General features: G+C 33.4%; 1 protein-coding gene, 1 long non-coding RNA gene and 2 other non-coding genes across 4 annotated transcripts; all 4 read left to right on the forward strand.

Annotated features, from left to right (window-relative positions):
• The first annotated feature begins 9,360 nt into the window (after positions 1-9,360).
• On the forward strand, positions 9,361-17,430 carry LOC109120143 (uncharacterized). Its single transcript, XR_002027648.3, has 3 exons — positions 9,361-9,507; positions 10,221-15,224; positions 17,143-17,430. It is a non-coding gene; the product is annotated as an uncharacterized lncRNA (long non-coding RNA).
• Positions 9,795-9,899, forward strand: LOC112941437 (small nucleolar RNA snoR103). The gene has a single exon (XR_003246720.1). It is a non-coding gene; the product is annotated as a small nucleolar RNA snoR103 (small nucleolar RNA).
• A 6,145-nt stretch (positions 17,431-23,575) lies between the features above and the next one.
• LOC101253374 (uncharacterized) lies at positions 23,576-27,824 on the forward strand. Its single transcript, XM_004237328.5, has 3 exons — positions 23,576-23,760; positions 24,476-24,592; positions 26,650-27,824. Exons 2-3 carry the CDS (start codon positions 24,497-24,499, stop codon positions 27,100-27,102), a joined length of 549 nt encoding a protein of 182 aa, XP_004237376.1. The 5' UTR covers positions 23,576-23,760; positions 24,476-24,496; the 3' UTR covers positions 27,103-27,824.
• Positions 24,050-24,154, forward strand: LOC112941434 (small nucleolar RNA snoR103). Its single transcript, XR_003246717.1, has one exon. It is a non-coding gene; the product is annotated as a small nucleolar RNA snoR103 (small nucleolar RNA).
• Positions 27,825-27,831: the final 7 nt, after the last annotated feature.

Below are 27,831 nucleotides of genomic sequence, written 5' to 3' on the forward strand. Positions count from 1 at the left end.
GTATGTTTGGACGTGTTTTGTGTAATTGTTTTGGGTGAAACAGATGTGGAAGGTCCTTGACTTGTTAATGTTCATATTTACGTTGGAAACGTCCGGGTATGACTTCCCAAGGGCACCATAAGAGGCCCTCAAAAAAGGCCCGAAGGTTGTCGAGACACTGCCTTATTAGTGTCAATCGACGAGCCAAGTTGACGCCCCGTTTCCCAATCGATGCCCCGTCGATGGGAGGCGTATCTCAATACTTTGCTTGGTGAGCCTTCTTTCTCAAAGAAGGAGCTACAGTCACCAACGATGGAGCAGCAGGACGCCCCGTGGTCCAGTCGACGCCCAGTCGTTTGTGGCCGTCAATGGTTGCCTGCAACTACATGACTGTGACTATTTTACTTAAGGAGTGAATGAGAAATTCACCCCACCTTTCTAAACTGACCCTACTTGGTTTATTTGATTATTATTTTGGTGTATTTAAGTGATCAAAAACGTGAAAACCCCATTCCCAGTCCATTCTACACAAATTAGACTTTTCCTCCAAAACCAATTCTCTCTAGAAACCTCCATTAAAGGTGAAGCTCAAGAACAACTTGGAGCTTGGATTCCCAATGATTCTTCATTAAGTTTTAGATTTTTTCTTATAGATAAAGGTATGGTGATCCTTCATCTCTAGTTAATCTTCCATCTAGAGAGTCCTTCTCAATGTTTTCAAAAGAGATCAAACTTCTTGTTCTTCAATCTAGTCATGGGTTCTTTCTCAAAATGTTTTTAAAGGCTTAATAATGATGAATTGATTATAATGTATTGGTTTTAACGTGAATATCAATCCAATTGCATTGTGAACTCATGTCCCTTCCCAAACTCTATTTAGCCTATGCGTGGGAATTGTGATCGTGGCTTGTTATTGGTGGATTTGTGATTCTATTACGTTGAATTGCTTATTTCTACTGTTTATTATGTATATTTATGGTGAATTATTGATTAATGATCCATGTGGATCAATATATGAAGATTGGAATAAGACTAACTTATGTCTCTATGTGTTCAATGTAACATTGACCTTATAATGTATGAATGTGGAATTCGATTATGATAATATGATTGTAGCTATTTTGTTAGGTTAATATCATGGTTGAATTATGGGTATGAATCTAGTATGACCAAAGTAAAGAAGGTTTGTTATGAATTGATCTAGGTTATTCTAGTCTATTGATTGATAATGTTATGTATGTGATGTGATTTCAATTTTAGGTTAAATGAAGCATGATTCCTTTTGAGTAATGATCTCTTTAGATACTTCCTAACATGTATATTATTGATATAATAGGATTTATTATCAATGCTTTAGGGAATTAGAAGGATTACCTATTTTCTCTACTCTTTGTTGAATTGATTGTTTAGTGCCTACGTTGGTATCTTGATCTTGTAGGAATTGAAGTATGATTTTTTTATGTTAAGTGTATATTTAGCTATTTTCCTATTATGTATTGATGATGAAAAAGTTGTATTGATCAATGATGATCAAAGGTTGATGAATTGGTAAGAAGGGCTCTTTCTCTTTACTTTTCTATAGTATTGTAGTTGATGAAGTCTTCTATGGCATTGTGTGGTATGGTCCACTTATGATGGCGGTGTTTATTTTATATTTATATATATATATATATATATATATATATATATATATATATATATATATATATATATATATATATATAAGAGTGCATGGTTATGATGATCATACTATGTGTAAGTTGTGCCTAGTCTGTTATTCTAGTTGTGAATCTACGTTATGTAGCTAGTGTTATAAGAATGTAAATGGTTATGTTAAGATCATGTTTAGGTGTTGCCATTAATTGAGTGTTAAGGATTTATGACCCCTACCCATGTATCCCTATGTGAATGTGTGAATAGCTAATGTTATAAGTCTTAAAGTGTAATATGAAGTTAGCTTGCCTCCTATGCTAAATTGTGTTGCGTGGTCTATTCTTGGTTGTGCATTGGGGTCTTAAGAGGGTGGATGCCTCAATGTTTTGATTGATAGCCATTATATGATCATGTTTACCAATGTACACACACACTCACACATTATGCATGTTTACAATGTAATAAAGGTTCATAGAATCTAATGAAAGGTTGATCTCATATTTACTAAATGTATACTACTATGCATGTAAGGTATATGTATGTGAAGCATGTTATGTATTCCATTAACAAGGATGACTTGATAGGTGTACTAGTATGGGAAAGGGTATGGGACCTTGTCTATACATTGCACATATGTGCCTTGATAGGATAGTTCCTAGGTTTGGTTTCCCATTTTTCCGATTATGAATATATGAGTATGTTATGAACATGTGTGGTCTAAAGATGTTATGTGAAAGGGTTACTCACATGTATGATAATCTAGTCAATAGAGGGGCCTTGAAAGGTGTGCTCAAGTGTACCCTAAAACTATATAGGTGCTTACGTATGTTATGTCCATGTGAAAGGGTTTCTCATATAACATAGGTGAATGAATTCTCATCTATGACCTATGAGCTAAGCATATGAAGAGATGACTCTCCTAAGCCTAATTTTATAATATAAAGTTAATAAAGACTTTTTGATAAAAAGGGAACTTATCTAAACACCGAGTGAACTTGACAATGATAGGTGTTGGCTTCCCTTGGAAGAAGATCCACCGCTGGGTTCTCATAAGGTGTTGACTTCCCTTGGAGGAACATTCACCTATGGTTCCACATGAGGTGTTGACTTTCCTTGAAGAAGATCCACCCATGGTTTCTCATGAAATGAGGCTCCAATGCCAATGAGCATTTAGAGGGTTATATATCTCTTAGTTCCATAACTATGTTTGCCACATAGGATCTAACAAGTGACTTCAGTAGTATGCTGGCATGTGTTAATGTTCTACCTTGGCTAGGTAAGAACAACTTTTATTGGTGTAAGGCTCTACAACACCAAATTCAATTTAACACCCATGATCTTAGTGTCGGTTAAGGCTATAGTTTTCTAAAGTAAAATGGACAATGGAAGTAAAGTAAGGACCCTAAATAGGATAACCTAAGGGTAGTTGCTTAGTGTAGGTGGGGGTGTAGGACTTCACCTATGCATTGCACAAGTTCCTATTGAACGAAGTCCTAGGAAGGTGTTCTAATGCATGTGTCTATGTAAATGCTACTTATGCATGACTTTGTAGTATTTGTTTACTTGTTGTGATGAAATGCATATATTAAGTGATCTTGTTATATATGCATAGTATTAATCTTAATGACTACATGATGAAGGTTGTTGACATGAATGAAGTTGTCTTCACTTACTTGTTGATGTATGAAATAGAGCGTTAAGTCTTGTGGCCTTATGATAACTTTACTAGTATGTATGAGGTTATGGGTCTACACATATACATTGCAATACAATACTTAGAGTAGGATTGTGAGTAAGGTCTTATAATGCATTGATGTGAAGTGAAGCTAGTATATGTGCGAGTTGATGTGGCTTACTGTAAAGAGAAAATAGGTTACTGTAATGTGACATCAATTGTATCTTAAATGTATTGCATGATTTTATACATTATATGACTATTTAATATGACTATATGAAGTATGTGAATTGTATAAATGATATTGTATCAAGGATTTATGAAGATTTCACAAAAGGCATGAAATATAATTTCAAGTAAAATGTCTCTTTTAAATGCATGTTTTTGCATGGTTGACATACTTAGTGCATTCTTGTACTAACTCCATTCTTCTCTACTTTTTACACAAAGTGTAGGTTATGGATGCTTAAAGGATGTCTCTATAATTTAGGAGTTTGATATATGATTCCCAAGCTCAAGGAAGGGAATCCATAAGTTCTAGGATTTCCTAAGTTGTGTCTTTACTGTAAATTCTTTTAATATTGTACTTATGTATTATATTATAAGGGTTGTGTCCCTAAAGTACTCTTATGATGTTGAGTCTAGGATGTCAAAAAGAGAATAGAGTTATTAACTATGTATGATGATATTTTATATATATATATATATATATATATATATATATATATATATATATATATATATATATATATATGAAGTAATGTTCTAGCATATGATGTGCTAAGAACGTTTTAAATTTTCTGCTAAATTTACCTATGACAATGTGATGAATGATAACTATGGGTTTGTATAAGACCTCTGAGAGGTCAAGTACGACATGTTACTTCTAGAGGGTGCTCCCCGGATGTGACATGTATAGCCTCCCAAATATAAAATATAGATGTCTCTGGTGAACTTAGGCTCTGATACCAATTTATCATGACCTAAAATCTTATATCGTGATAGCATCTATCAATATCCCAACAGTACATAAGGTGAACTCATAGTCCAGAACCAAAGGTGACGGGATATCACGTAGAAGAGCAGAATGGAAAAGAAGGATAACAAATACAGAAATCATAAAAAGAAGAGAGAGAAAAAAAATACATATTACACCCCAAAATCTGGTATAGGTCAGTAGTCAAGCTTCTAATTACATCAAGAGTACAAAGTAAATTAAAAAAATAGAAAAAAAAATCTCAATAATACAAAATAAAAAAAATTCTAGTTAAAAGCGAAGGAGAATGGAAACTTTGAACGTCAAGAGCTCACCTTAAGACTCTGAGCCAAAGTTGTTGGTTATGAGGAAAATGTCAATGACAAGAACTTATACTATTATTTGTGGGGTGCAGAACTGTAGTATGAGTACTAAGGAAATGGTACTCAAAAGTCATACATTGAATGAGCTCCAAGGATTATAAAAAGTATAAAAGGCAAGGAAAGAGTATATGTTACAAGCAACTACGAACTAGGTAATGCACAATATAAGCAAATAGATATAAGAAAACGGGACAAAAGAAATAGGTAGTGAAGGCAAATGAAAATACTTGGAGGAACTATACCAATAACCTAATCACAACAAGATCCCACTACAAAATTAACTTAACAAAGATACACTACCAGCATCCATCGTGAAACATAATAACCATCAACAGGCTGATCCAATCCAACTTAGTCACACCCTGAGCCTACAAGATGGACGTGATTGACACTCCAGAACTCTTATTGGTCCGATGTAAACCCTTGTCTTGGCAAACTATTAAGGAGAGGGCTAACTCAAATATACATAAGCATTAAAATTGAATTTGTTTGAAATAGTTAAATAAAACTTAAAGCTATCTAAAAATAATGAATATTATATATGAAGTTTTAAAGAAAACATTTGAAACTGGATACTGAAAAATTGACCAAGACTATTGATCTATTAAGTCGCTGCTGTAAAAGGATAGATGTCGGGACAAAATCCACGACACCTTAGAATATCACTACTAACAAATCATGACACTAGAGTCCTATGTAAGTAAGGGGGCTTACTCAAATCCAATAAGCGGATGGTGTGATCACAATGGATGTCAAAGACATGAAAAATTGGCATGTGTAAATAAATGTGCGTGAAAAATATTGGCACGTGTAAATGAAAGCGTGTGAAAATATGGCCACGTGTAAGAAAATATTATATTATTTAAATTATAAATATTGAATGGTTCGATGTTCACAATTTTTGAAATCTTTGACCGACATTATTTAAATTAATATTTCTTGATCATTGATATCTTTGACCGCACCATATAAATTAGCATTCCTAATCTTTGATATCTTTGACGATCAATATTTAAATTAATCTTTGACATATTTAACCGACATTATTCAAATTAACATTCCTTAATCTTTAATATCTTTGACTGACATTATTAAAATTGTTCTTGATATCTTTGACTGGCATATTTAAATTAATCTTTGATATGTTTAACCGCCATTATTTAAATTAACATTCCTTAATTTTTTATATCTTTGACCGATATCATTTGCATTAATATTCCTTATAAGTAATATGATATGCTATCCATGGACACTCATTCACTGTCCTAGAAACTATATAATAGTCCTTTGTCTTACTCTTTCTTCTTCAATGAACACTCAAAAATTGACTTTTGTCTCACTCTTCTTAAAACTTTGAAGTTTTTGCATCAGGAAGATATGGGGAATTACGATACGAGGCTCGTCACCATAAAGTGCAAGATGGCATAATTTTTGTTCTTTGATGTCCTAGTGCTACCTGAAAGGAGGTTGTCACTTATTTTTGTCGATTGTAACTTTGCATGGCTAGCTACTGTATATGATGATGAGATCATGAATGCACCTAGTAAAATGTGATGATCTCATCGCTTTTGCAGTAGCTAGCCTTGCAAATGTTGATCTCTATAAGCAAGTGATGACCTCCTTTCATCTAGCCATGGTACATCAAGGGACAAAAATTGTGGTTCCTTGCACTTCAGAGTGACGGACTCCATATCACAATCTTTCATGTCTTTCTCATGCAAGAATCTTTAAGATTTTAATATTACCCAAATTCAAGTATTAGTTCAAATAAAAATTCGACCACACAACTCCATCTTGATTTCTTCAATTCTTAATAAAGTTTTAACATAAGCAATTTATTTATCTCTTCTTAATCCTCCCTCCCTCCACCCCCCTAAATTAGGAAATTATTTCTTCTCTATCATTTTCCTTACATATCCCGGAATGGGATATGAGGACTTGTATCTTAATGCCTAATTATTTTATATAGATCATGCAATATCGAGAAGACATTATATCAAGAAAATAAATTGTGACCATCCAAAACCACAAGTATTAGAAGGTAAAATTGATCTAAAAATGGTATTTTTCAATCATTCATTATAGCTTCTTAAGATATGTGACAATTTCAAATTTTTACATGTAAGTTCAAAAATATTGCAATGACTTTTAAGTTATTTATATTATTGGATATTAGTTTAGAATTGTTCTAAAACTAAATAAAGTCAATTATGATCGCGCGAAGAGTAAATTACCTAGTTAATTTCATATAGTAGAAGAGTCTACAAGCACGTAACTCATGACCACGTGTCTACTTCAGCAATGTGCTTGTAGCTAAAGGTGTAGGGCCCACTTTAATATTTTATCCATTTTAATTTATTTATCTTACTTTACTTTTAATTATGTTATTTGAAAATTATCTTATTGTAAATCATAATAATTAACAACTTTGAAATATTTGATTGTATATTTAAAAGTGTTGTTATCAATCACAATAATTAACTACTCAAATATGTTTAAAATATTTTTAAAATATTTTTTAAAAATTGACCGACTCTCGAAATCTGTTAGTACCTCATAAATTGAGACAGAGAGAGTAAAATATATTATTTAAAAATTACATAAAATGCACTATAAATCGCAATAATTAACAACTAAAAATATTTTTAAATCATGTAAATATATTATTTATGTCATTTAAATTGAAATACGTAGAGTAAAAATTTGAAAATGATGCTAAAAAATATTATAAATCACAATTATTAAAATCTTTAAATTTTTTTTTTAAAAAAAAACTAATATTTGATTGACTCCTCAAAAATTTTTCCATGTTTCTTAAATAATTACCGTAAAGAATTAACAGAAATATTTTTTTTATAAAACTAAATTTAATTGACTCCTCCAAATTTTATCTATGTTTCATAAATAATTAATGTAAAGAATTAACATATATTAAATCATTGCTGACTCCTATACTTTTGTCTTACTATACTTTTGATTATGTTATTTATTTGAAAATTACCTTACAATTATTGTAAATCATAATAATTAACAACTTGAAGTATTTGGTTGTATATTTAAAAAGTGTTATTGGTCAAAATAATTAACTACTCAAATATGTTTAAAACATTTTTTAAAAAAAAATTGATTGACTCTAAATTCTATTAGTGCCACATAAATTGAGACAGAGTGAATGAAAAATATTATTTAAAAATTACACAAAATGTACTATAAATCACAATAATTAACAACTAAAAATATTTTTAAATCATGCATGTAAATATTTTATTTGTGTCATTTAAATTGAAACAGGTGGAATAAAATTTTGAAACTGATGCTAAAAATTAAAAAATATTATAAATCACAATTATTAATATCTTTAAATATTTTTTATAAAACTAATATTTGATCGTCTACTCAAAATTTCATCTATGTTTCATAAATTAATGTAAAAAAATTTAACATATATTAAATCATAGCTAACGTACACTCCTAGATATATCTAGTATAAACATAATATGCACGACAAGAGAACCCATGGCGAGTACCATTGTTTGAATGACAATAAACAAAACCCATAAAAATTGTACTACTATATTTTTAATTTATAAATATTTAAAAAGACGAGTTTATAATATTATAAATCTTAACAAATTTTAGACTTTGCATACATGTATCTGGCATGTTTAGATATTTCCACATACATATATCTTCGATTCATGGGGTCAAAATTAGGTGTAATTTTATCAAGATGCAATTCATCCAAGTGAATCCACATGTTTCCGACTCTCTCGCTCGCCTCTCTCCATGAATTTGATACAACAAATATATGTATATTGTGTAATTCACATAAATATAGAATTTTTTCTCTATAATAATCCTCTTGGTCTTTTGTGTGCTTTTGTGTGATTGTTAAAAAAAATTTCCCCTTCTATTAGCTTTTGTGTTGTACTTGTGGTGATTTGGGATTGATATATGTGTGTCCGGAGTGAGTTGTGAGTTTTCCCCTTCTTGTAGGTTTTAAGTGAAAGAGTTAAATTTGGTTAACATTTGGAGAATTTAACGTAGTATGAGATTTCTGTCAATTTCATTGGCTCCAAAAGCTCTATTTCGGGCTAGTGGCATGGTTGGTTTGGGTCTCGAGGCCTTTGACGTGAGTTTGAGTCCTTGGGAGAGAAATTTTTGATAGTTTTACTAATGTTTGAATTTGGTCAACATTCTTGGTAAATATGTTCGAATGATAATTTTGTCAACACGGTTTTCTTCTAACAGTCAAGTTTGGTCTAGAGCGACCTTCAGCTAGGATCTTTAGGTGATTAGGATGACTTTGTAGTGTTTGGCGTTACATTGTTTTGTTTGTTTTTGTAATTGTTAACTAAGGTCAATAGTCTATCAAAACAACCTCCGTTAGTTGTTTCATCTGTTCTGTTGAGTCTAGAATATCAATTTTAATGGGGTATCATTAATTTTTACAACTACTAATAGTTTCAGATGTGTGTTTGTATAAATTTCTTGTTTCAAGTTTATACAAATAACTGAATTGTGCAAACGTACCCGCAAAATTATATTAAACTCGTGAATTATATAAACGAGATAACTTAAATTATAAATATGTAAATCATTGTTATGAAGCATAATTAAGTTTATTATAATGACTATTTCACTTATCTAGCCCATTAAGATATGAATAGGAGTGAGTTGCCAAAATATGAGATAATTTTGTCGGATTATCAAAGTAGTTGGTCCACTTCAAATGGGCCATTTAGCCCATTCTTTGATATACACAACCAAAGAAAGAATCCAATTTGATGTTCAAAGGAAAAAACCAAGAGCAAGAGAAACCGGTGACTTAGGGGTGAAAGGTGATAAATGTTCTTCTTTTCTCTGCAATTTACTCTAACAAAACTTTCTCTGCAGGTGTTATCTTCAATTCATTATCATTTTGATGTACCTAAATTAATCTTAGAGTTGATGAAAGTCTAATTGATGAATGTCTGCTTGTTGTTTGACGAAATGCCTCATCGAATACCAACTTCTTCTTTTTTAATTTATCCACGATTTTTCTAGTTAGGTGTGATGAAGAACACTTATAAAATAATGGGTCATGAATTTTCTTGATAGAAATGCGTCCTAATTCTTGGAAACCCACTTTAAAGATGTGTTTCTGCTGTAAATATGGATAGAGAACAATGGGTACGCTTTAGCTAAGCAGCCAATGAGTATTGGGTTGCTCATAAAGATTCTACTAACATTGAAGTTGTCATTACTTACTGATACAAAAACGAGTTTGTTTGATAGAAAATTACGAATTCAAACTTTTAAGCTCAAATACTTACTGATAAAAAAACGAGTTTGTTTGATAGAAAATTACAAATTCACAACCCAACATGTTGATTTGGGTTTGTTTCTTGAAATTTGTGGAAGGAAACATACTCTAATCTTTAATAAGTAGGAGGGTGTATTTGGGATGGATGGAGTATTTTCTATTTGTGTGTTGTATTCTTGAACCCAAATTATCTATTTTGTGGGATTGTAGTAGAACTAATGAACTAATACTGTGTCTTATTGATCAAAGGTCTCCTTTTTTTTATGGGAATATGCTGAAACTAGTTTCTGAAATGTTGTGCGCTAGAGGAGGTCAGAAGTTGAGGCCTTATCTATGTGTGTGCATACATAACTTTGGCAGGAGTGACTGAATGTTCTAGATTCTGCCTTGTCGACTTGAATGGTTCTCCAATAGGACATGGCTAGTTATATCTAAGCTCCACTTGTTAATTCTGAGGTTTCTTGTTTGTTTTATCCAGTAGTGTGTTTGTATATCTTTCAAACAAAGACTCTCTTTACGTAAAATAAATGCAGAAGAGTGCTTATTAACTTTCATACAAATGACTCTAGGGTAACATGACTGATGAATGTCTCAAATTACTGGGGATCAGTATGTCTTCTTGTTTCCATACAAAGATTGTTGGAATGAACTCTATTGTTTCAGAACGTCAATTTCATATTGAGATAAAGGCTCAAGTGAGTCAAGAGTTAATTTTTCTCTAGAGAGTCTAGACTCCTAACAAATCTACATTCACGGACATCCAAGTTTGATTGTCAGCCTCATATAACTAGAGCCTTAATAATTGGAATAGTTTTAGAGTTTTAATAGTGGACTTATGTAGAAACATGTTTAAGAAATTGTTGGACCATGTAAATGAGGAGTAATTGTTGTGCAGATCTCACATCAAGGCAAAAGCAGTATGACTGAGCAATATTTATATCTTTCATTAAGACATGTTTAAATGAAAAACGGTTCTAAATAGTGTCAAGTAACTGGTAAGGTACTCTCTGATGATAGAACCATGTAACTATGAAAGGGTAAAGTTGCAAATGGTAGATTCCGAAGAATGTAGGTCGTTTCCAAATTGTAAAAAATATTTTGTTATTCTTAGTTGCAATGCATTTTATAATCCGGTGGAATAATCGTACCTTGGACATAAAGCATTTTGAAGCAACCATCATTTTGTTGAAATCAACTCTTTATTGTTGGTTACACTTAATTGAGCAATCAGTTGGTTCTCCTTTGTTCTGAGAATGCTTATACATAAAAATGCTTGTATTATTTATATATGTGATTGCTTAATTGTATATTATGTATATGTGCATTTTTTATGTTAACTGTATGTGATATTGTACAAGGTTGCAGTGAATTGATGTAAAGGCATGATGAATGTATGGATTTGGGCTTTATAGAAATTGGCTTTAATAAGAAGTGCTGACCTTATGTCTCTTTAGTTTCCTGCTGTAATCTTTTAACCTTTGCTTCTGTATAATTAATGAAGCAGAAATGCTCTGCAGCTTCAAGAAAAAGATAGGTTCAGACTGTGTTGAGGGAAGAGATTGTAGAATCGGAGTACAAATCCTTTTTAAGCTTTTAAATTGGATATTTCACAAAACTTAAAACAAAACAAGTTCATTAAAGTTCTGAATCCCTTGTTTATTTTTGGCTCAGTATGAGCTCCGAGCTCGAAGTGATTTTTGTCCTTCAATTAAAATAAGGAACGAGTCTTTTGTCCGGGAAAAGAATGATAAAGAATGACTTGTGAGAAAGAGAGAGAAGTGAAACACTGTTGACTCCATATAGCACTTGATGTCAGCCCTGCTTACAGGCTTTTATACTCGTGGTTTCATTGCCACTGTTGTGCGTTTGTGCTTATATTTAAAATGTGGTCTTCCTCCTCCTTTGTTTGAATGTATGGGCTTATTGTTATACCAAACATTGTTCCCCTTTGTTTCGTGTATTCTTGAGAAATATGAGGGATGGAAAAGGGAGAAAAGATTAGCACTCAAGTATCACAGTGTGGTGCTTCTGTGTGTTAGCCTTGTTGAAGAATAGGAGTTTGAATCTTTGTGATTTAATTATGTTTTTAATTTTTTGCTTTATATGTTATGACTTATGAGTATTTTGGCCTATGTAATTTCTTTCAATCTAAGACTATTACATCTATTTAGTTAATTTAATATTTTTTATTTTTATACTTAATGTCGCTTTTTTTACAAAAAGCGCGCGCTTCGCTTCACGCTTCTCGCTTCTGTGAAGCAAGCCCTCGTCGCTTTTTTCCGCTTTTCGCTTCCCAAAACACTGCGTAAAATAAATGTAGAAGAGTTCTTATTAACTTTCATACAAATGACTCTTGGGTAAGATGACTGATGAATGTCTCAAATTACTAGGAATCAGTATGTCTTCTTGCTTCCATACAAAGATTGTTGGAATGAACTCTATTGTTTCAGAACGACAGTTTCATATTGAGATAAAGGCTCAAGTGAGTCAAGAGTTAATTTTTCTCTAGAGAGTCTAGACTCCTAATAAATCTACATTCACGGACATTGTTTCTCCTTCCGTCCAAGTTCGACTGCCAGTCTCATATAACTAGAGCCTTAATAATTGGAATAGTTTTAGAGTTCTAATATTAGAGATGTACAGACATGTTTGAGAAATTGCTGGACCATGTAATAGTGGAGTAATTGTTGTGCAGATCTCACATCAAGGCAAAAGCAGTATGACAGAGCAGTATTTATATCTTCCATTAAGACATGTTTAAATGAAAAACTGTTCTAAATAGTGTCAAGTAACTGGGAAGGTACTCTGTGATGATAGAACCATGTAACTATGAAAAGGTGAAGCTGCAAATGATAGGTTCTGGAGAATGTATTCTAAATTGTAAAGAATATTTTGTTATTCTTAGTTGCAATGCATTTTATAATCCGGTGGAATAATTATACCTTGGACATAAAGCATTTTGAAGCAACAATTATTTTGTTGAATCAACTCTTTATTGTTGGTTACACTTAGTTGAGGAATCGGTTGGTTCTATCTTGTTCTTAGAATGCTTATATATAAAAATGCTTGTATTATTTATATATGTGATTGCTTAATTGTATATTATGTATATGTGCATTTTTTATGTTAACTGTATGTGATATTGTACAAGGTTGCAGTGAATCAGGCAAGATGAATGGATGGATTGGGCTTTATAGAAACTGGCTTTAATAAGAAGTGCTGACCTTATGTCTCTCTAGTGTCCTGCTGTTATCTTTTCACCTTTGCTTCTGTACAATTAATGAAACAGACATGCGCTGCAGCTTCAAGAAAAAGATAGGTTTGGACTGTGTTGAGGAAAGAGATTGTAGAATCGGAGTACAAATCCTTTTTAAGCTTCTAGATTGGATATTTCACAAAACTTGAAACAAAACAAGTTCATTGAAGTTCTGAATCCCTCGTTCATTTTTGGCTCAGTATAAGCTTAGGAAGTTCAAATGCAGAATTTCAGACAAGGAAGTTCAAAAACAGTTCCTCTAGTACCAGACAAGGAAGTTCACATGCAGAATTTCAGAAAGTCAATTCTGCTTTTGGTCAAGAGTATGACAAACTAGAATAATCAGTAGGTTCTACTTCCTACTAATGGAATTGATTGATCAATGGCAACCAGAGTTTATAATTTTATTAGGATGAATCTGTCTAAGTTTTTAGGGTCCAAAGTTGGTAAGGACCCACAGAAGTTCATTAATAAGGTCAAGAAAATATTTGGTGTGATATCAGTAACTGGTAGTTATATGTGAGATAGGCATCCTACAAACTCAAGGATGAGACTCACATATGGTTCACTCAGTGGAAAGACAACAGACATGACTTGGTCTTTTGTAACTCAGTATATCAGTCCAAATCAGTATTAGTCCAGAAACTCTCTCAGATTCTTTCTCAATCTTTACTCCAGTCGGTGACCCAGTTATAGCTAGACGGTATACAGAAATTGTCCTATCAGAATCTCTCAGAAAGTCACCTCAGCAGATCTAGTAGAGTTAGAAATGGTAGACTTCGATGTCATTCTAGGTATGGATTGGTTACACTCATGTTATGCCTCAGTCGATTGAAGAACAAGGATTGTTCGTTTTCAATTTCCCAACGAACCAATATTAGAATAGAAGGGTAGTAGCTTAGCGCCTATGGGTCCATTTATTTCTTACCTTAAGTCCAGAAAGATGATCTCACAGGTTACCTCGTACTCGCAGACAGCATGACTCAGTTTGGGTGATAGTTGATAGGATGACTAAGCCTTCTCGCTTTTTGGCGGTCAACACTACATATTCGGCAGAGGACTATGCCAAGCTTTACCTTACTGAAATTGTGAGGTTGCATGGGGTTCCTTTGTCTATCATCTCAGATAGAGGTCCTCAGTTTACCTCTCATTTCTGGAAGTCATTTCAAAAAGGTCTTGGTACTCAAGTCAACCTTAGTACAACATTTCATCCACAGACGGATGGGCAGGCAGAGCGTACCATTCAGACCTTAGAGGATATGTTGAGAGCTTGTGTGATCGATTTCAAAGGTAGTTGGGATGATCACCTTCCTTTTATTGAGTTTGCCTACAATAATAGCTACCATTCCAGCATTCAGATGGCCCCTTATGAGGCTTTATATGAGCGTAGATGTAGATCTTCTGTTGGTTGGTTTGAAGTAGGTGAAGAAGCTTTGATAGGGCCAGATTTAGTCCTTTATGCTATGGAGAAAGTGCAACTCATTAGAGATAGACTTAAGACAACCCAAAGTCGTCAAAAATCTTATGCATGTGTAAGGAGAAGGGAACTAGAGTTCCAAGTTGATGATTGGTTTCTCTACAAGTCTCACCTATGAAAGGGGTGATGAGATTTGGAAAGAAATGGAAGCTCAGTCCTAGATATGTAGGCCCTTACAAGATCTTGAAAAGGATTGGCAAGGTGGCATATGAGTTAGAGTTTCCAGCAAAATTAGCAGCAGTGCATCCGGTCTTCCACATCTCACTCTTGAAGAAGTGCGTGGGTGACCCAGCCTCTATAGTGCCATTAGAGAGTGTGGCGGTGAAATATAATCTTTCTTATGAGGATGTACCAGTTGAGATTTTTGACTGTTAGGTTAGAAGGTTGAGAAACAAAGAAGTCGCTTCAGTCAAGGTTTTGTGGAGGAGTCAGTCCGTAGAGGGAGCTACTTGGAAAGCAGAAGCAGCCATGAAAGACAAGTATGCTTACCTTTTTCCTTTCGATTCCACTCCAGCTTGAGGTAATAGTTCCTCTTCAGTTTTACAGTCATTCATGCGTAAATTCAATTTTTGAATCATGTTCCCTCAATTTGTACTTTCATTTTTAGCGTAATTGCACGTACTCAGAACTCAATTCAGTCAAAACTCAGTTCTCAGTGTTTAGTAGCGGGGTTTGCATCTCTCTCCCTCTATTTCAGCTAGTTTAGTCTTCATTCGAGGACGAATGTTCCCAAGGGGGAGATAATGTAACACCCCGTAGCCAAAACAGCACAAAAATTAGTTTTTTAGAAAAATCTACAGGTGCTACCAACGGTGGCATGAGACGGACCGTAGCCTGAACCACAGTCCGTCCTGCACAACCATCGATGGAATCAGAAACTCTCAAAAATTTCAGCCTAGAAAAGTTGTTTAAGTCTTGGACGACGGATGGACTTACGTTCCGTAGGTCAAACGACGATCCGAAATCCGTAACTGTCGATCAAGACTCCCTTCAACCACTCTCTTACAAGAGCTATGGATGACCAACATGGTTCGTAGGTGGACCTACGGTCCGTATGTGGAAAATTTGCAGCCATTTAAGGGGAAATGTAGTTGGGTCAACTTAAAATGATCATAACTCTTAGTAAAAAATGAATTAGGTCTTCCACAACCAACGCACAGATATATAATTGAATTATCTTTCCATAGCCACCGACCGTTTTAAAATCAGACCTCTGACTAAAAAGTTATGCCCATTTTAGTAAAGGACTGTCGAACAGGCCCTCACGACGGACCCAACGACGGGATGTCGGGCGCACGACGGACCGTCTGTCCTGGCAGTCGTGAGGCCCGACAGCAACCTTCCCAAGGGTCTTTTTGACCTTTTCCACTTCGTTTAAACCCTAAGTTACGTCGTTTTGACCCTAAATTATCAGATTTTAGTCAGTTTAAGCCTAGAAACATAATTAAATCATATCCAAGTCAAATCATTAAATCAAAACATAGAAAAAATAGAAGCAAGAAAGGAAAAAAAAAGCTCAAGAACCCTTGTTCAAGAACGCCACAAGTTCCATCAGTTCCAGCCCCAAAACTTAAGTATTTTTCCGTGGATTTTATCACCAAATATGTGGGATTTCACTAGTGGGTTCCTTTCACCTATTGGTTCCTTAGTTTCAATCAGTTCTTGATTCTTTTATCATGATTAAGCCTAGGGGTTCTAGAACTTTGATATAACTTCATGAATTTATTAAATATATGTTCCAAATTGAATTATCATGTTATTACTCAGATTATCGTATGAATTTCAAAACCCTAGCTTTGTATTTCTTTAGTTCTTGAATTACACATGCTAGGTCATATATTTCAGACACTTCAGATATACATGTCTCAGTTATAACTACATAATTACCAGATTAATTGTTATATTCTCAGTTTGCATGTTCAGTTTTGAGCTATCCAGTATTTACAGAAATAATCAGTTAATTTGCAGAATTCATTGGGAGTAGCATAATACCGAGTTGGACTAGGGTTTAGCGTACCCAATAGTCCCAGAACTACTAGTCGAGTAGGTTGTAAGTCCCCTCTGTGGGCAATCATTTTAGTGATCACGCCAGCATGTCTTTATACCTTTGGTAGGGTATATTGGATCCTCTCGATGGGGCGTACACATCGGACTCCACATTTAGCTCATGTGGTTTTATTATCGGTTATTAGTAGCTCCCACAGTTCAGTCAAACTCTTTGCATTGACCATTTATCAGTATATTCAGTATTCAGTTTCAGCATGTTATAAATTGGTCATTGCATCCAGTTAGCTCAGAAATCAGCACATCACGTTCAGATTATTACACTTGTTTTTGTGCTTGTTCAGTTATGTTTTATTTCAGTTTTACTCTATCCTACATGCTCAGTACCTTTCAAGTACTGACGCATATGTGTGCTACATCTTCTCGTGATGTAGGTTCAGGTTCTCACCATCCAGATCACGCATAGATCGATTTTCCGATCTCCAGTTCAGCAGATTTAGTGGTGAGTCCTCATTCTCCGAGGACAACAATCATTAGTTTTATTTCAGTCTTTAGTCATTTAGTTTCAGTTTTTGCTAGATAAAACTGGGGCTTGTCCCAGTATTTCTAGTCTAGTTTAGAGGCTATTTTCAGACATAGTTAGATTCAGCTGTATTAAACTCATTGTTTTCAAATATCTCAGTTATAGAATATGGGTATTCCCCATCTTTTCATTTTAAGTATGATTTAGCTTCCGCAATAGTTTATTATATTTAGTATGCTCATGATCATGTCAGCAGGGTTAGCTTGGGATCACTTGTGGTCCCTAGGTTATGCGTCCGCGTCTCGAAGGTAGCTCGGGGCGTGACAAATGTAGTGTAGGTTTACACATTTTTGTTATTTTTACTAACACAAAATGTTACCTTAGGTTATAAATATCATGTAAGGTTGTGAGGAAGAGTGTGTCACTAACTAGAGCTTATAATCAAAATGAGCCCATTATTTCAGTTATGTACTCTATTTACCCCTGTTTGTATATAATATGAAATACTTTGTATGACAATGTAAAAGTGTGTATAAACACTATTGAATATGTGTATGTGATGTAGTATGTTATGTTACACTATATTCATAGCATTTCCTATCAAACATAAGTTGTTGAGATGGCTCGATTGGAATATAATGAACCCAATGGCCTAAAATCTCAAAACAAAAACCACGGGAAGCCAAACCTAAACTCTGTCCAACATGGGCATCACAACCTGCCTCAAAGCCATATATAACTTGAGTTATTACTGCCATGAGTTTAATAAGTTGAGAGTGATGATGACTTATACTGAGAAGTGTCCACTTCGGGGCAAGAGGCTATCACTACTATACTAATGTAGGTATAAAAACACGCTAGCTCCCTGGTCCTCGAATGATCAACTTCTAGGAGAAACAGATGTTACCAAATTCTCGATTAAAAGATAAGGTAAAACTAATCTTCTAAAAAATCCCCCCGTCAAATCCTTCTCAATAGGAAACAATGTGGGAGAATCTGGATTGAGAATCATTTGGTGTACCTAAGCCTCAAATCTTATCGTAGCCAGGCTAAAAGAATATGTGGTTGCTCTGAACATCCTCAAAGATCTACCCTTAGCGAAGGATCAAAATCAAGAGTTTGCATAAGTAATATGGGTTGACATCTCATTTGCATCCATCGAATACTTCAAGGTATCCATCTAAGAAAGAGTATTGAAATAATGTTTTAGAGGCTGATCGAAGTAAATGCACACAATAAGCACTTCAAAATGGGATTTCCTACCCTATAGCCTCCCAAATATAGAATATAGAAGTATCTGGTGAACTTTGATTCTGATACCAATTTATCATCACCTAAAATCTCATATCATGATGGCATATATCAATATGGTAAGGTGAACTCATAGTCCAGAACCAAAGTAACGAGATACCACGTAGAAGAGAAGAATATAGAAGATGGATAACAAACATAGAAAGCAAAAAAACAAGAGAGAGAGAAATATACATTTTACAACCCAAGATCTGGTATTAATTAGTAGTCAAGCTACTAATTACATCAAGAGTACAAAGTAAATTAAAAAAATATATATAACAAAAAAAAACATCTCATACTATACAAAATAAAAACCATTCTAGTTAAAATAGAGGGAGAATGGAAACTTTAAACATCAAGAGCTCACCTTAAGTCTCTGAGCCAAAGTTGTTGGTTATGAGGAACATGTCAAAGACGAGAATTCATACTATGATTTGTAGGGTGCAAAAGTGTAGTATGAGTACTAGGGAAATGGTACTCAAAATTCATACTCTGAATGAGCTCCAAGGATTATAAAAAGTATGAAAGGCAAGGAAAGTGTAATGTTACAAGCAACTACGAACTAGGTAATGCACAATATAAGCAAGTAGAGATAAGAGAACGGGACAAAGGTAATAGGTAGTGAAGGCAAAGGAAAATACTTGGAGGAACTATGCCAATAACCTAATCCCAACAAGATCTCACTACGAAATTAAATTAACAAAGATACACTACCAATGTCCGTTGTGAAACATAATAACCGTCAACAGGCCGATCCAATCAAACTTAGTCTAAAAGTATTAACATAATAGAAATTTAGGACACTTTTGTCATACACCGAACCTACAACCTAAACGTGATTGACACTCAAGAACTCTTGTTGTTGCCGAAGCGAACCCTTGTCCTGACAAACTATTAGAGAAGGACTAAATCAAACATACATAAGCATTAAAATTGAAATTGTTTGAAAATAGTTAAATAAATCTCAAAGATATCTGAAAAGGCTGAATATTAAATATAAAGTTTTAAAGAAACATTTGAAACTGGATACTGAAAGATTGACTAAGACTATTTATCTATTTAGCCTCTACTGTATAAGGATAGATGTCGCGACAATATCCACAACACCTCAAAATGTCACTACTAACAAATCATAATACTAGAGTCCTCTGAAAGTAAGGAGGCCTTACTCAAAGCCAATAAGTGGATGATTTGATCACGATAGATGTCAAAGACTTGAAAAAGTGGCATGTGTAAATAAAGGAGCGTGGAAATAATTGGCACATGTAAATGAAAGCGTGTGAAAATATGGCCACGTGTAAAAAAATATAATATTGTTTAAATTATAAATATTGAATGGCTTTGACATTCTTTGATATCTTTGACCGACATTATTTAAACTAATATTTCTTGATCACTGATATTTTTGACCGGCATCATTTAAATTATCATTCCTTAATCTTTGATATCTTTGACGGTCAATATATAAATTAATCTTTCATATATCTGACCGGCATTATTTAAATTAGCATTCCTTAATCTTTTATATCTTTGACCGACATTATTTACATTAATCTTTGATATATTTGACTGGCATATTTAACTTATTATTTGATATCTTTGACCGCTATTATTTAAATTAACATTCCTCAATTTTTTATATCTTTGACAAATATCATTTAAATTAATATTCCTTATAAGTAATATGATATGATATCCATTCACACTCTTTCACTGTACTAGAATCTATATAATAGTCCTTTTACTCACTCTTTCTTCTTCATTGAACACTCAAAAATAGACCGTTGTCTCACTCTTCTTATAACTTTGAAGTTTTTGAATCAGGAAGATATGGGGAGCTACGACACGAGGCTCGTGACCATAAAGTGCAAGCGAGCACAATTTTTGTTCTTTGATGCCCTAGTGCTACCGAGAGGAGGTCGTCATTTGTTTATTTAGACTATATCGTTGCAAGGCTAACTACTGTATATGATGATGAGATCATGAATGCACCTAGTAAAATATGATGATCTCATCGCTTTTACAGTAGCTAGCCTTGCAAATGTTGATCTCTATGAGCAAGCAATGACCTCTTCTCAGCTAGCCATGGTGACATCAAGGGACAAAAATTTTGGCCCCTTTCACTTCATAATGACCGAGTCCATATCGCAGTCTTTCTCATGCAAGAATCTTTAAGATTTTAGTATTACCCAAAATCAAGTATTAGTTCAAATCAAAATTTGAGCACAGAACTCCATCTTGATTTCTTCAATTGCTAAAAGTTTTAACATAAGTAATTTATTTGTCTCTTCCTAAACCTCTTCCAAATCAGGAATTTATTTCTTCTCTATCGTTTTCCTTATATATCCCGGAATGGGATATAAGAAAGTGTGTATCTTAATGCTTAATTATTTTACATTAGATCATGCAATATCGAGAAGACATTATATCAAGAAAATAAATTGTGACCATCCAAAACCACAAGTATTAGAAGGTAAAATTGATCTAAAAAAATTGTATTTTTCAATCATTCATTATTGCTTCTTAAGATATGTGACAATTTCAAATTTCTACATTTAAGTTCAAAAAAATTGCAATGACTTAAGTTATTTCTATTATTGGATATTAGTTAAGAATCATTCTAAAACTAAATGAAGTCAATTATGATCGCACAAAGCGCAAAATTACCTAGTTAATTCCGTATTGTAGAAGAGTCTACAAGCACATAGCTCATGACCACGTGTCAACTTCAGCAATTTGCTTGTAGTTAAAGGTGTGGGACCCACCTTATATTTTATTCATTTTAATTTATTTGTCTTACTATACTTTTGATTATGTTATTTATTTGAAAATAACCTTACAATTATCGTAAATCATAATAATTAACAACTTGAAGTATTTGGTTGTATATTTAAAAAGTGTTATTGCTCAAAATAATTAACTACTCAAATATGTTTAAATATTTTTAAAAAAATTGATCGACTTTCGAAATTCTATCAGTGCCACATAAATTGAGACAGAGTGAGTGAAAAATATTATTTAAAAATTACATAAAATGTACTATAAATCACAATAATTAACAACTAAAAATATTTTTAAATCATGCATGTAAATATTTTATTTGTGTCATTTAAATTGAAACAGGTGGAGTAAAATTTTGAAACTGATGCTAAAAATTAAAAAATATTATAAATCATAATTATTAATATCTTTAAATATTTTTTATAAAACTAATATTTGATCGTCTCCTCAAAATTTCATCTATGTTTCATAAATTAAAGTAAAAAATTTAACATATATTAAATCATTGCTGACGTACATTCCTAGATATATCTAGTATAAAAATAATATACACGACAAGAGAACCCATGGCGAGTACCATTGTTTGAATGACAATAAACAAAACACATAAAAATTGTACTACTATATTTTTAATTTATAAATATTTAAAAAGGCGAGTTAATTGGTAAAGTTTCTTCATTTGTAAACATAATAAATATTTAAAAGTAGGCTAACATATAGAAATCTCACTAATTTAAGAGTTAATTACTTAGATTTACGTTAGTTTATAATAGAGATGTAAAAAATAAATCCAAACATAGGTAACCCGTCCAAAATTTTTACGGTTGGGCTCAAGATAATTTGAATTGGGTTCAATCTCAACTCATTCAAGCTTTAACCTATTTGAAGAGAATTCCCAATTGAGCCTAATTCAATATCTAATTTCAACCCGTTTTAAAACTTTTTATTAAGATATGTTTTTATATTGAAGGTATGAATTAATATTATTTAACATCTTTTAGGATTTATCTTTCCATTTGTTACTTTTATTCTTGACCGAAAATTTAAATTGTGATTATAAAAGTTAAATATCAATATGTTAAATTATTTAGTTTAGTCGGGTCAAATTGGATGGGTCAAGACTCAACCCATTTTTTATCCCATTTGATCCCAACCCATTTGAAGCCAAAGTAAACTTGGGCGGGTCAAGACCCAACACGATTTTTATTCAACCTATTGTGATATTTTCAATTTCAATCCAACCCGCGCATTTGACACTCCTAGTTTATAATATTATGAATCTTAAAGGATTTTAGACTTTGAATACATGTATATGGTGTGTCTAGATATTTCCACATACATATATATTCAATTCATAGGGTCAAAATTAGGTATAATTTGTTCAAGATGCAATTCATCCAAGTGAATCCACATGTTTTTTACTCTCTTGCTCGCCTCACTCCATGAATTTGATACAATAAATATATGTATAGTGTGTAATTCACATATATATATATAGAATTTTTTTTCTATAATAATCCTCTTGGTCTTTTGTGTGCTTTTGTGTGATTGTTAAAAAAAATTCCCCTTCTATTAGCTTTTGTGTTGTACTTGTGGTGATTTGGGATAGATACACGTGTGTCCGGAGTGAGTTGTGAGTTTTCCCCTTCTTGTAGGTTTTAAGTGAAAGAGTTAAATTTGGTTAACATTTGGAGAGTTTAACGTAGTATGAGATTTCTGTTAATTCCATTGGCTCCAAAAGCTCTATTTCGGGCTAGTGGCATAGTTGGTTTGGGTCTCGAGGCCTTTGACGTGAGTTTGAGTCCTTGGGCGAGAAATTTTGATAGTTTGACTAATGTTTGACTTTGATCAACATTCTTGGTAAATATGTTCGAATGATAATTTTATCAATACGGTTATCTTCTAACAGTCGATTTTGGTCTAGAACGACCTTTGGATAGGATCTTGAGGTGATTAGGATGACTTTGTAGTGTTTGGCGTTACATTGTTTTGTTTGTTTTTATAAATGTTAACTAAGGTCAATAGTCTATCAAGACAACCTCCGTTGGTTGTTTCATCTGTTCTGTTGAGTCTAGAATATCAATTTTGGTGGGGTAACATTAATTTTTATAATTGGTTAAAGTTTAGATGTTTATATTTGTATAATTTGATATTTCTAGTTTATACAAATAACTTAATTATACAAACGTACTCGCGAATAATACAAATCCACAAATTATACAATCGATACAACTTGAACGATAAATATGTAAACCATTTCTGCAAAGCATAATTAAGTTTATTATAATAATTATTTTACTTACCCAACTAATTAAAATATGAATAGATTGAACGAGTTATCAAAATTTGAGATCATTTTGTCCCATTCTTAAATATACACAAAAGTAAGAAGACAATTTGATGTTCAAAGGAAAAAAAACAAGAGCAAGAGAAACCGGCGACTTAGGGGTGAAAGGTGATAAATGTTCTTCTTTTCTCTGCAGTTTACTCTAACAAAACTTTCTCTGCAGGTGTTATCTTCAATTCTTTTATCATTTTGATGTATCTAAGATAGTCTTAGACTTGACGAAAGACTTAATTGATGAATGTCTGCTTGTTGTTTGACGAAATGCCTCATTGAATACCAACTTCTTCTTTTTTAATTTATAGTAGGTTTTTTCTCTTTAGGTGTGATGAAGAACACTAATAAAATAATGGGTCATGAATTTTCTTGATAGAAATGCGTCCTATTCTTGGAAACCCACTTAAGAGATGTGTTTCTGCTGTAAATATGGCTGGAGAACAATTGGTAGGCTTTAGCTGGGCAGCCAATGAGTATTGGATTGCCCATAAAGATTCTACTAACATTGAAATTGTCATTACTTACTGATAAAAAAAAACGAGTTTGTTTGATAGAAAATTACGAAATAAAAATTTTAAGCTCAAATACTTTAAGCTGTATGAATCCTCTTTATGTATTTTTCTTTGTTCTCACAACCCAACATGTTGATTTGGGTTTGTTTCTTGAAATTTGTGGATGGAAACATACTCTAATCTTTTATAAGTAGGAGGGTGTATTTGGGATGGATGGAGTATTTTCTATTGGTGTGTTGTATTCTGGAACCCAAATTATCTATTTTGTGGGATTGTAGTAGAACTAATGAACTAATACTGTGTCTTATTGATCAAAGGTCTCCTTTTTTTATGGGAATATGCTGAAACTAGTTTCTGAAATGTTGTGCACTAGAGGAGGTCAGAAGTTGAGGCCTTATCTATGTGCGCAAGTTAGTGGTTTTCATACTTCAAAGGTAAAATGGTTTGACTTGATGCTACTAGTTCATGCAGCCTTTCAATTTTCATATGTGTGTGCATACATAACTTTGGCAGGAGTGACTGAATGCTCTTGCTTCTGCCTTGTTGACTTGAATGGTTCTCCAATAGGACATGGCTAGTTATATCTAAGCTCCACTTGTTAATTCTGAGGTTTCTTGTTTGTTTTATCCAGTGGTGTGTTTGTATATCTTTCAAACAAAGACTGTCTTTACGTAAAATAAATGCAGAAGAGTGCTTATTAACTTTCATACAAATGACTCTAGGGTAACATGACTGATGAATGTCTCAAATTACTGGGGATCAGTATGTCTTCTTGTTTCCATACAAAGATTGTTGGAATGAACTCTATTGTTTCAGAACGTCAATTTCATATTGAGATAAAGGCTCAAGTGAGTCAAGAGTTAATTTTTCTCTAGAGAGTCTAGACTCCTAATAAATCTACATTCACGGACATCCAAGTTTGACTGCCAGCCTCATATAACTAGAGCCTTAATAATTGGAATAGTTTTAGAGTTTTAATATTGGAGTTATGTAATGTTTGAGAAATTGTTGGACCATGTAAAAGTGGAGTAATTGTTGTGCAGATCTCACATCAAGTCAAAAGCAGTATGACTGAGCAGTATTTATATCTTCCATTAAGACATGTTTAAATGAAAAACTATTCTAAGTAGTGTCAAGTAACTGGGAAGGTACTCTCTGATCATAGAACCATGTAATTATGAAAGGGTGAAGTTGCAAATGGTAGGTTCTGGAGAATGTAGGTCGTTTCTAAATTGTAAAAAATATTTTGTTATTCTTAGTTGCAATGCATTTTATAATCCGGTGGAATAATCATATCTTGGACATAAAGCATTTTGAAGCAACCATCATTTTGTTGAAATCAACTCTTTATTGTTGGTTACACTTAATTGAGGAATCAGTTGGTTCTCCTTTGTTCTGAGAATGCTTATATATAAAAATGCTTGTATTATTTATAGATGTGATTGCTTAATTGTATATTATGTATATGTGCATTTTTTATGTTAACTGTATGTGATATTGTACAAGGTTGCAGTGAATTGATCTAAAGGCATGATGAATGGATGGATTTGGGCTTTATAGAAACTGGCTTTAATAAGAAGTGCTGACCTTATGTCTCTTTAGTGTCCTGCTGTTATCTTTTCACCTTTGCTTCTGTATAATTAATGAAGCAGAAATGCGCTGCAGCTTCAAGAAAAAGATAGGTTTGGACTGTGTTGAGGGAAGAGATTGTAGAATCGGAGTACAAATCTTTTTTAAGCTTTTAGATTGGATATTTCACAAAACTTAAAACAAAATAAGTTCATTAAAGTTCTGAATCCCTCGTTTATTTTTGGCTCAGTATGAGCTCCGAGCTCGAAGTGATTTCTGTCCTTCAGTTAAAATAAGGAATGAGTCTTTTGTCCGGGAAAAGAATGATAAGGAATGACTTGTGAGAAAGAGAGAGAAGTGAAACACTGTTGACTCCATATAGCACTTGATGTCAGCCCTGCTTACAGGTTTTTATACTCGTGGTTTCATTGCCACGGTTGTGCGTTTGTGCTTATATTAAAAATGTGGTCTTCCTCCTCCTTTGTTTGAATGTATGGGCTTATTTTTATACCAAACACTGTTCCCCTTTGTTTCGTGTATTCTTGAGAAATATGAGGGATGGAGAAGGGAGAAAAGATTAGCACTCAAGTATCACAGTGTGGTGCTTCTGTGTGTTAGCACGCGATGTGTATGTACATTGTAAAGTGATTGCTTTGCTTTTGTCTTTGTAGCACTGCTGTTCTGATAAAATGTTTAATTCATTAGCTAGTGTTAAAAAATATAAAAGTTCCACTTCATCTCTGATATTATGTGGTTCCACACATATGATACTTGCATTTATGTTTTCTAGGCATTGCACTTGACATATGTGTGATGAACAATCAAACTTAATGTGCACTTGGATTTATAGCTTATTATAGAGATGGACCTAAATATTTTTGAAATAGTATCCCCTGAATAAGTTTGTTGCTTCGTTTGGCAGCCTGCCTTAGCACCTAGAAGCTTTTTCGGGGTGGAAGATTTTGTTGATGATGACAATAGTCGTCCATATACTTACCAGAAGGGGAAAAAATCGAAGAACCCAAACAAGCATGTGTCTTTCAAGCAACGGACTGTAGCTTACATGGAACCGTTTACACTTGATGTTTTCATATCAAAGCGCTTTATTTCAGCGTCAATCACCCATAGAGTTACATGCAAACAGGTTGCAGTAGCTGGTACAAACTCCAAAGATATCAAGGCAGTTCTCAAATCACGAAGTGATATTCCTGCATGCTTGTCTGTCGGACAGATCTTGTCCGACAGGGCAAGAGAGGCTGATGTATACACTGCTTCTTATACACCTAGAGATAGGGACAAATTCGAAGGGAAAATTAGAGCAGTTGTTCAGTCCCTTATTGATAATGGTATCGACATCAAAGTTTATCTTGACTGAAAAAAGGTACTATGTCTACCCGTTGTATCCAAGCATATTAAATCATCTTAAAGTAATGAACCCTTATTGCAGTCTACTTAGTATTTCTTATAATCTGAGATTTTCATAAGCCCCTCTTTGTGGAGAAGGCTGGCTTGCTCACTTTTTTCTGATTGATTGATCGGCCTATGCAATCGTTACTAGAGAAGACCAAGCAGTCGTGAAGCCTTGACCTGGATTGAATATATGTATGCCCTAACATAGAGTTGAGGAACCTATAATACAGGCTTTGGATGCTCCAACCTTGCTGTGTATACCTGGATAGTATTCATTATACGTGTCCATCTTTTGTTTCGCTGTCATCATCAGAAGTTCCAAGGACTAACACTGCTAGGGAGCAACATTAGTGGCTTTCTAGTGCATCCCCCATTTACGTAACAACCAATACAACTGTACAACTTGTTCTACGATTGTTGAACTCGTTTTGGAGGGATGTAGTGTAGGTTTACACATTTCTGTTATTTTTACTGACAAAATGTTACCTTAGGTTATAAATATCATGTAAGGTTGTGAGGAAGAGTGGAGTGTCACTGACTCGAGCTTATAATCAAAATGAGCCCATTATTTCAGTTCTTTACTCTATTTACCCCCTTTTGTATATAATATGAAATACTTTGTATGAAAATGTAAAAGTGTGTATAAACACTATTGAATATGTGTATGTGATGTAGTATGTTATGTTACACTATA

Source organism: Solanum lycopersicum, chromosome 4, assembly GCF_036512215.1.
Source record: "Solanum lycopersicum chromosome 4, SLM_r2.1".
Lineage (NCBI taxonomy): Eukaryota > Viridiplantae > Streptophyta > Magnoliopsida > Solanales > Solanaceae > Solanum > Solanum lycopersicum.

Bases quoted from the DNA above. Each gene is read 5' to 3' on its own strand.
- LOC101253374 (XM_004237328.5), top strand. From the start codon at position 24,497: ATGCTGAAACTAGTTTCTGAAATGTTGTGCACTAGAGGAGGTCAGAAG. The intron at 24,593-26,649 runs GTAAAATGGTTT...TTCGTTTGGCAG, and splicing joins GTGGTTTTCATACTTCAAAG to CCTGCCTTAGCACCTAGAAG.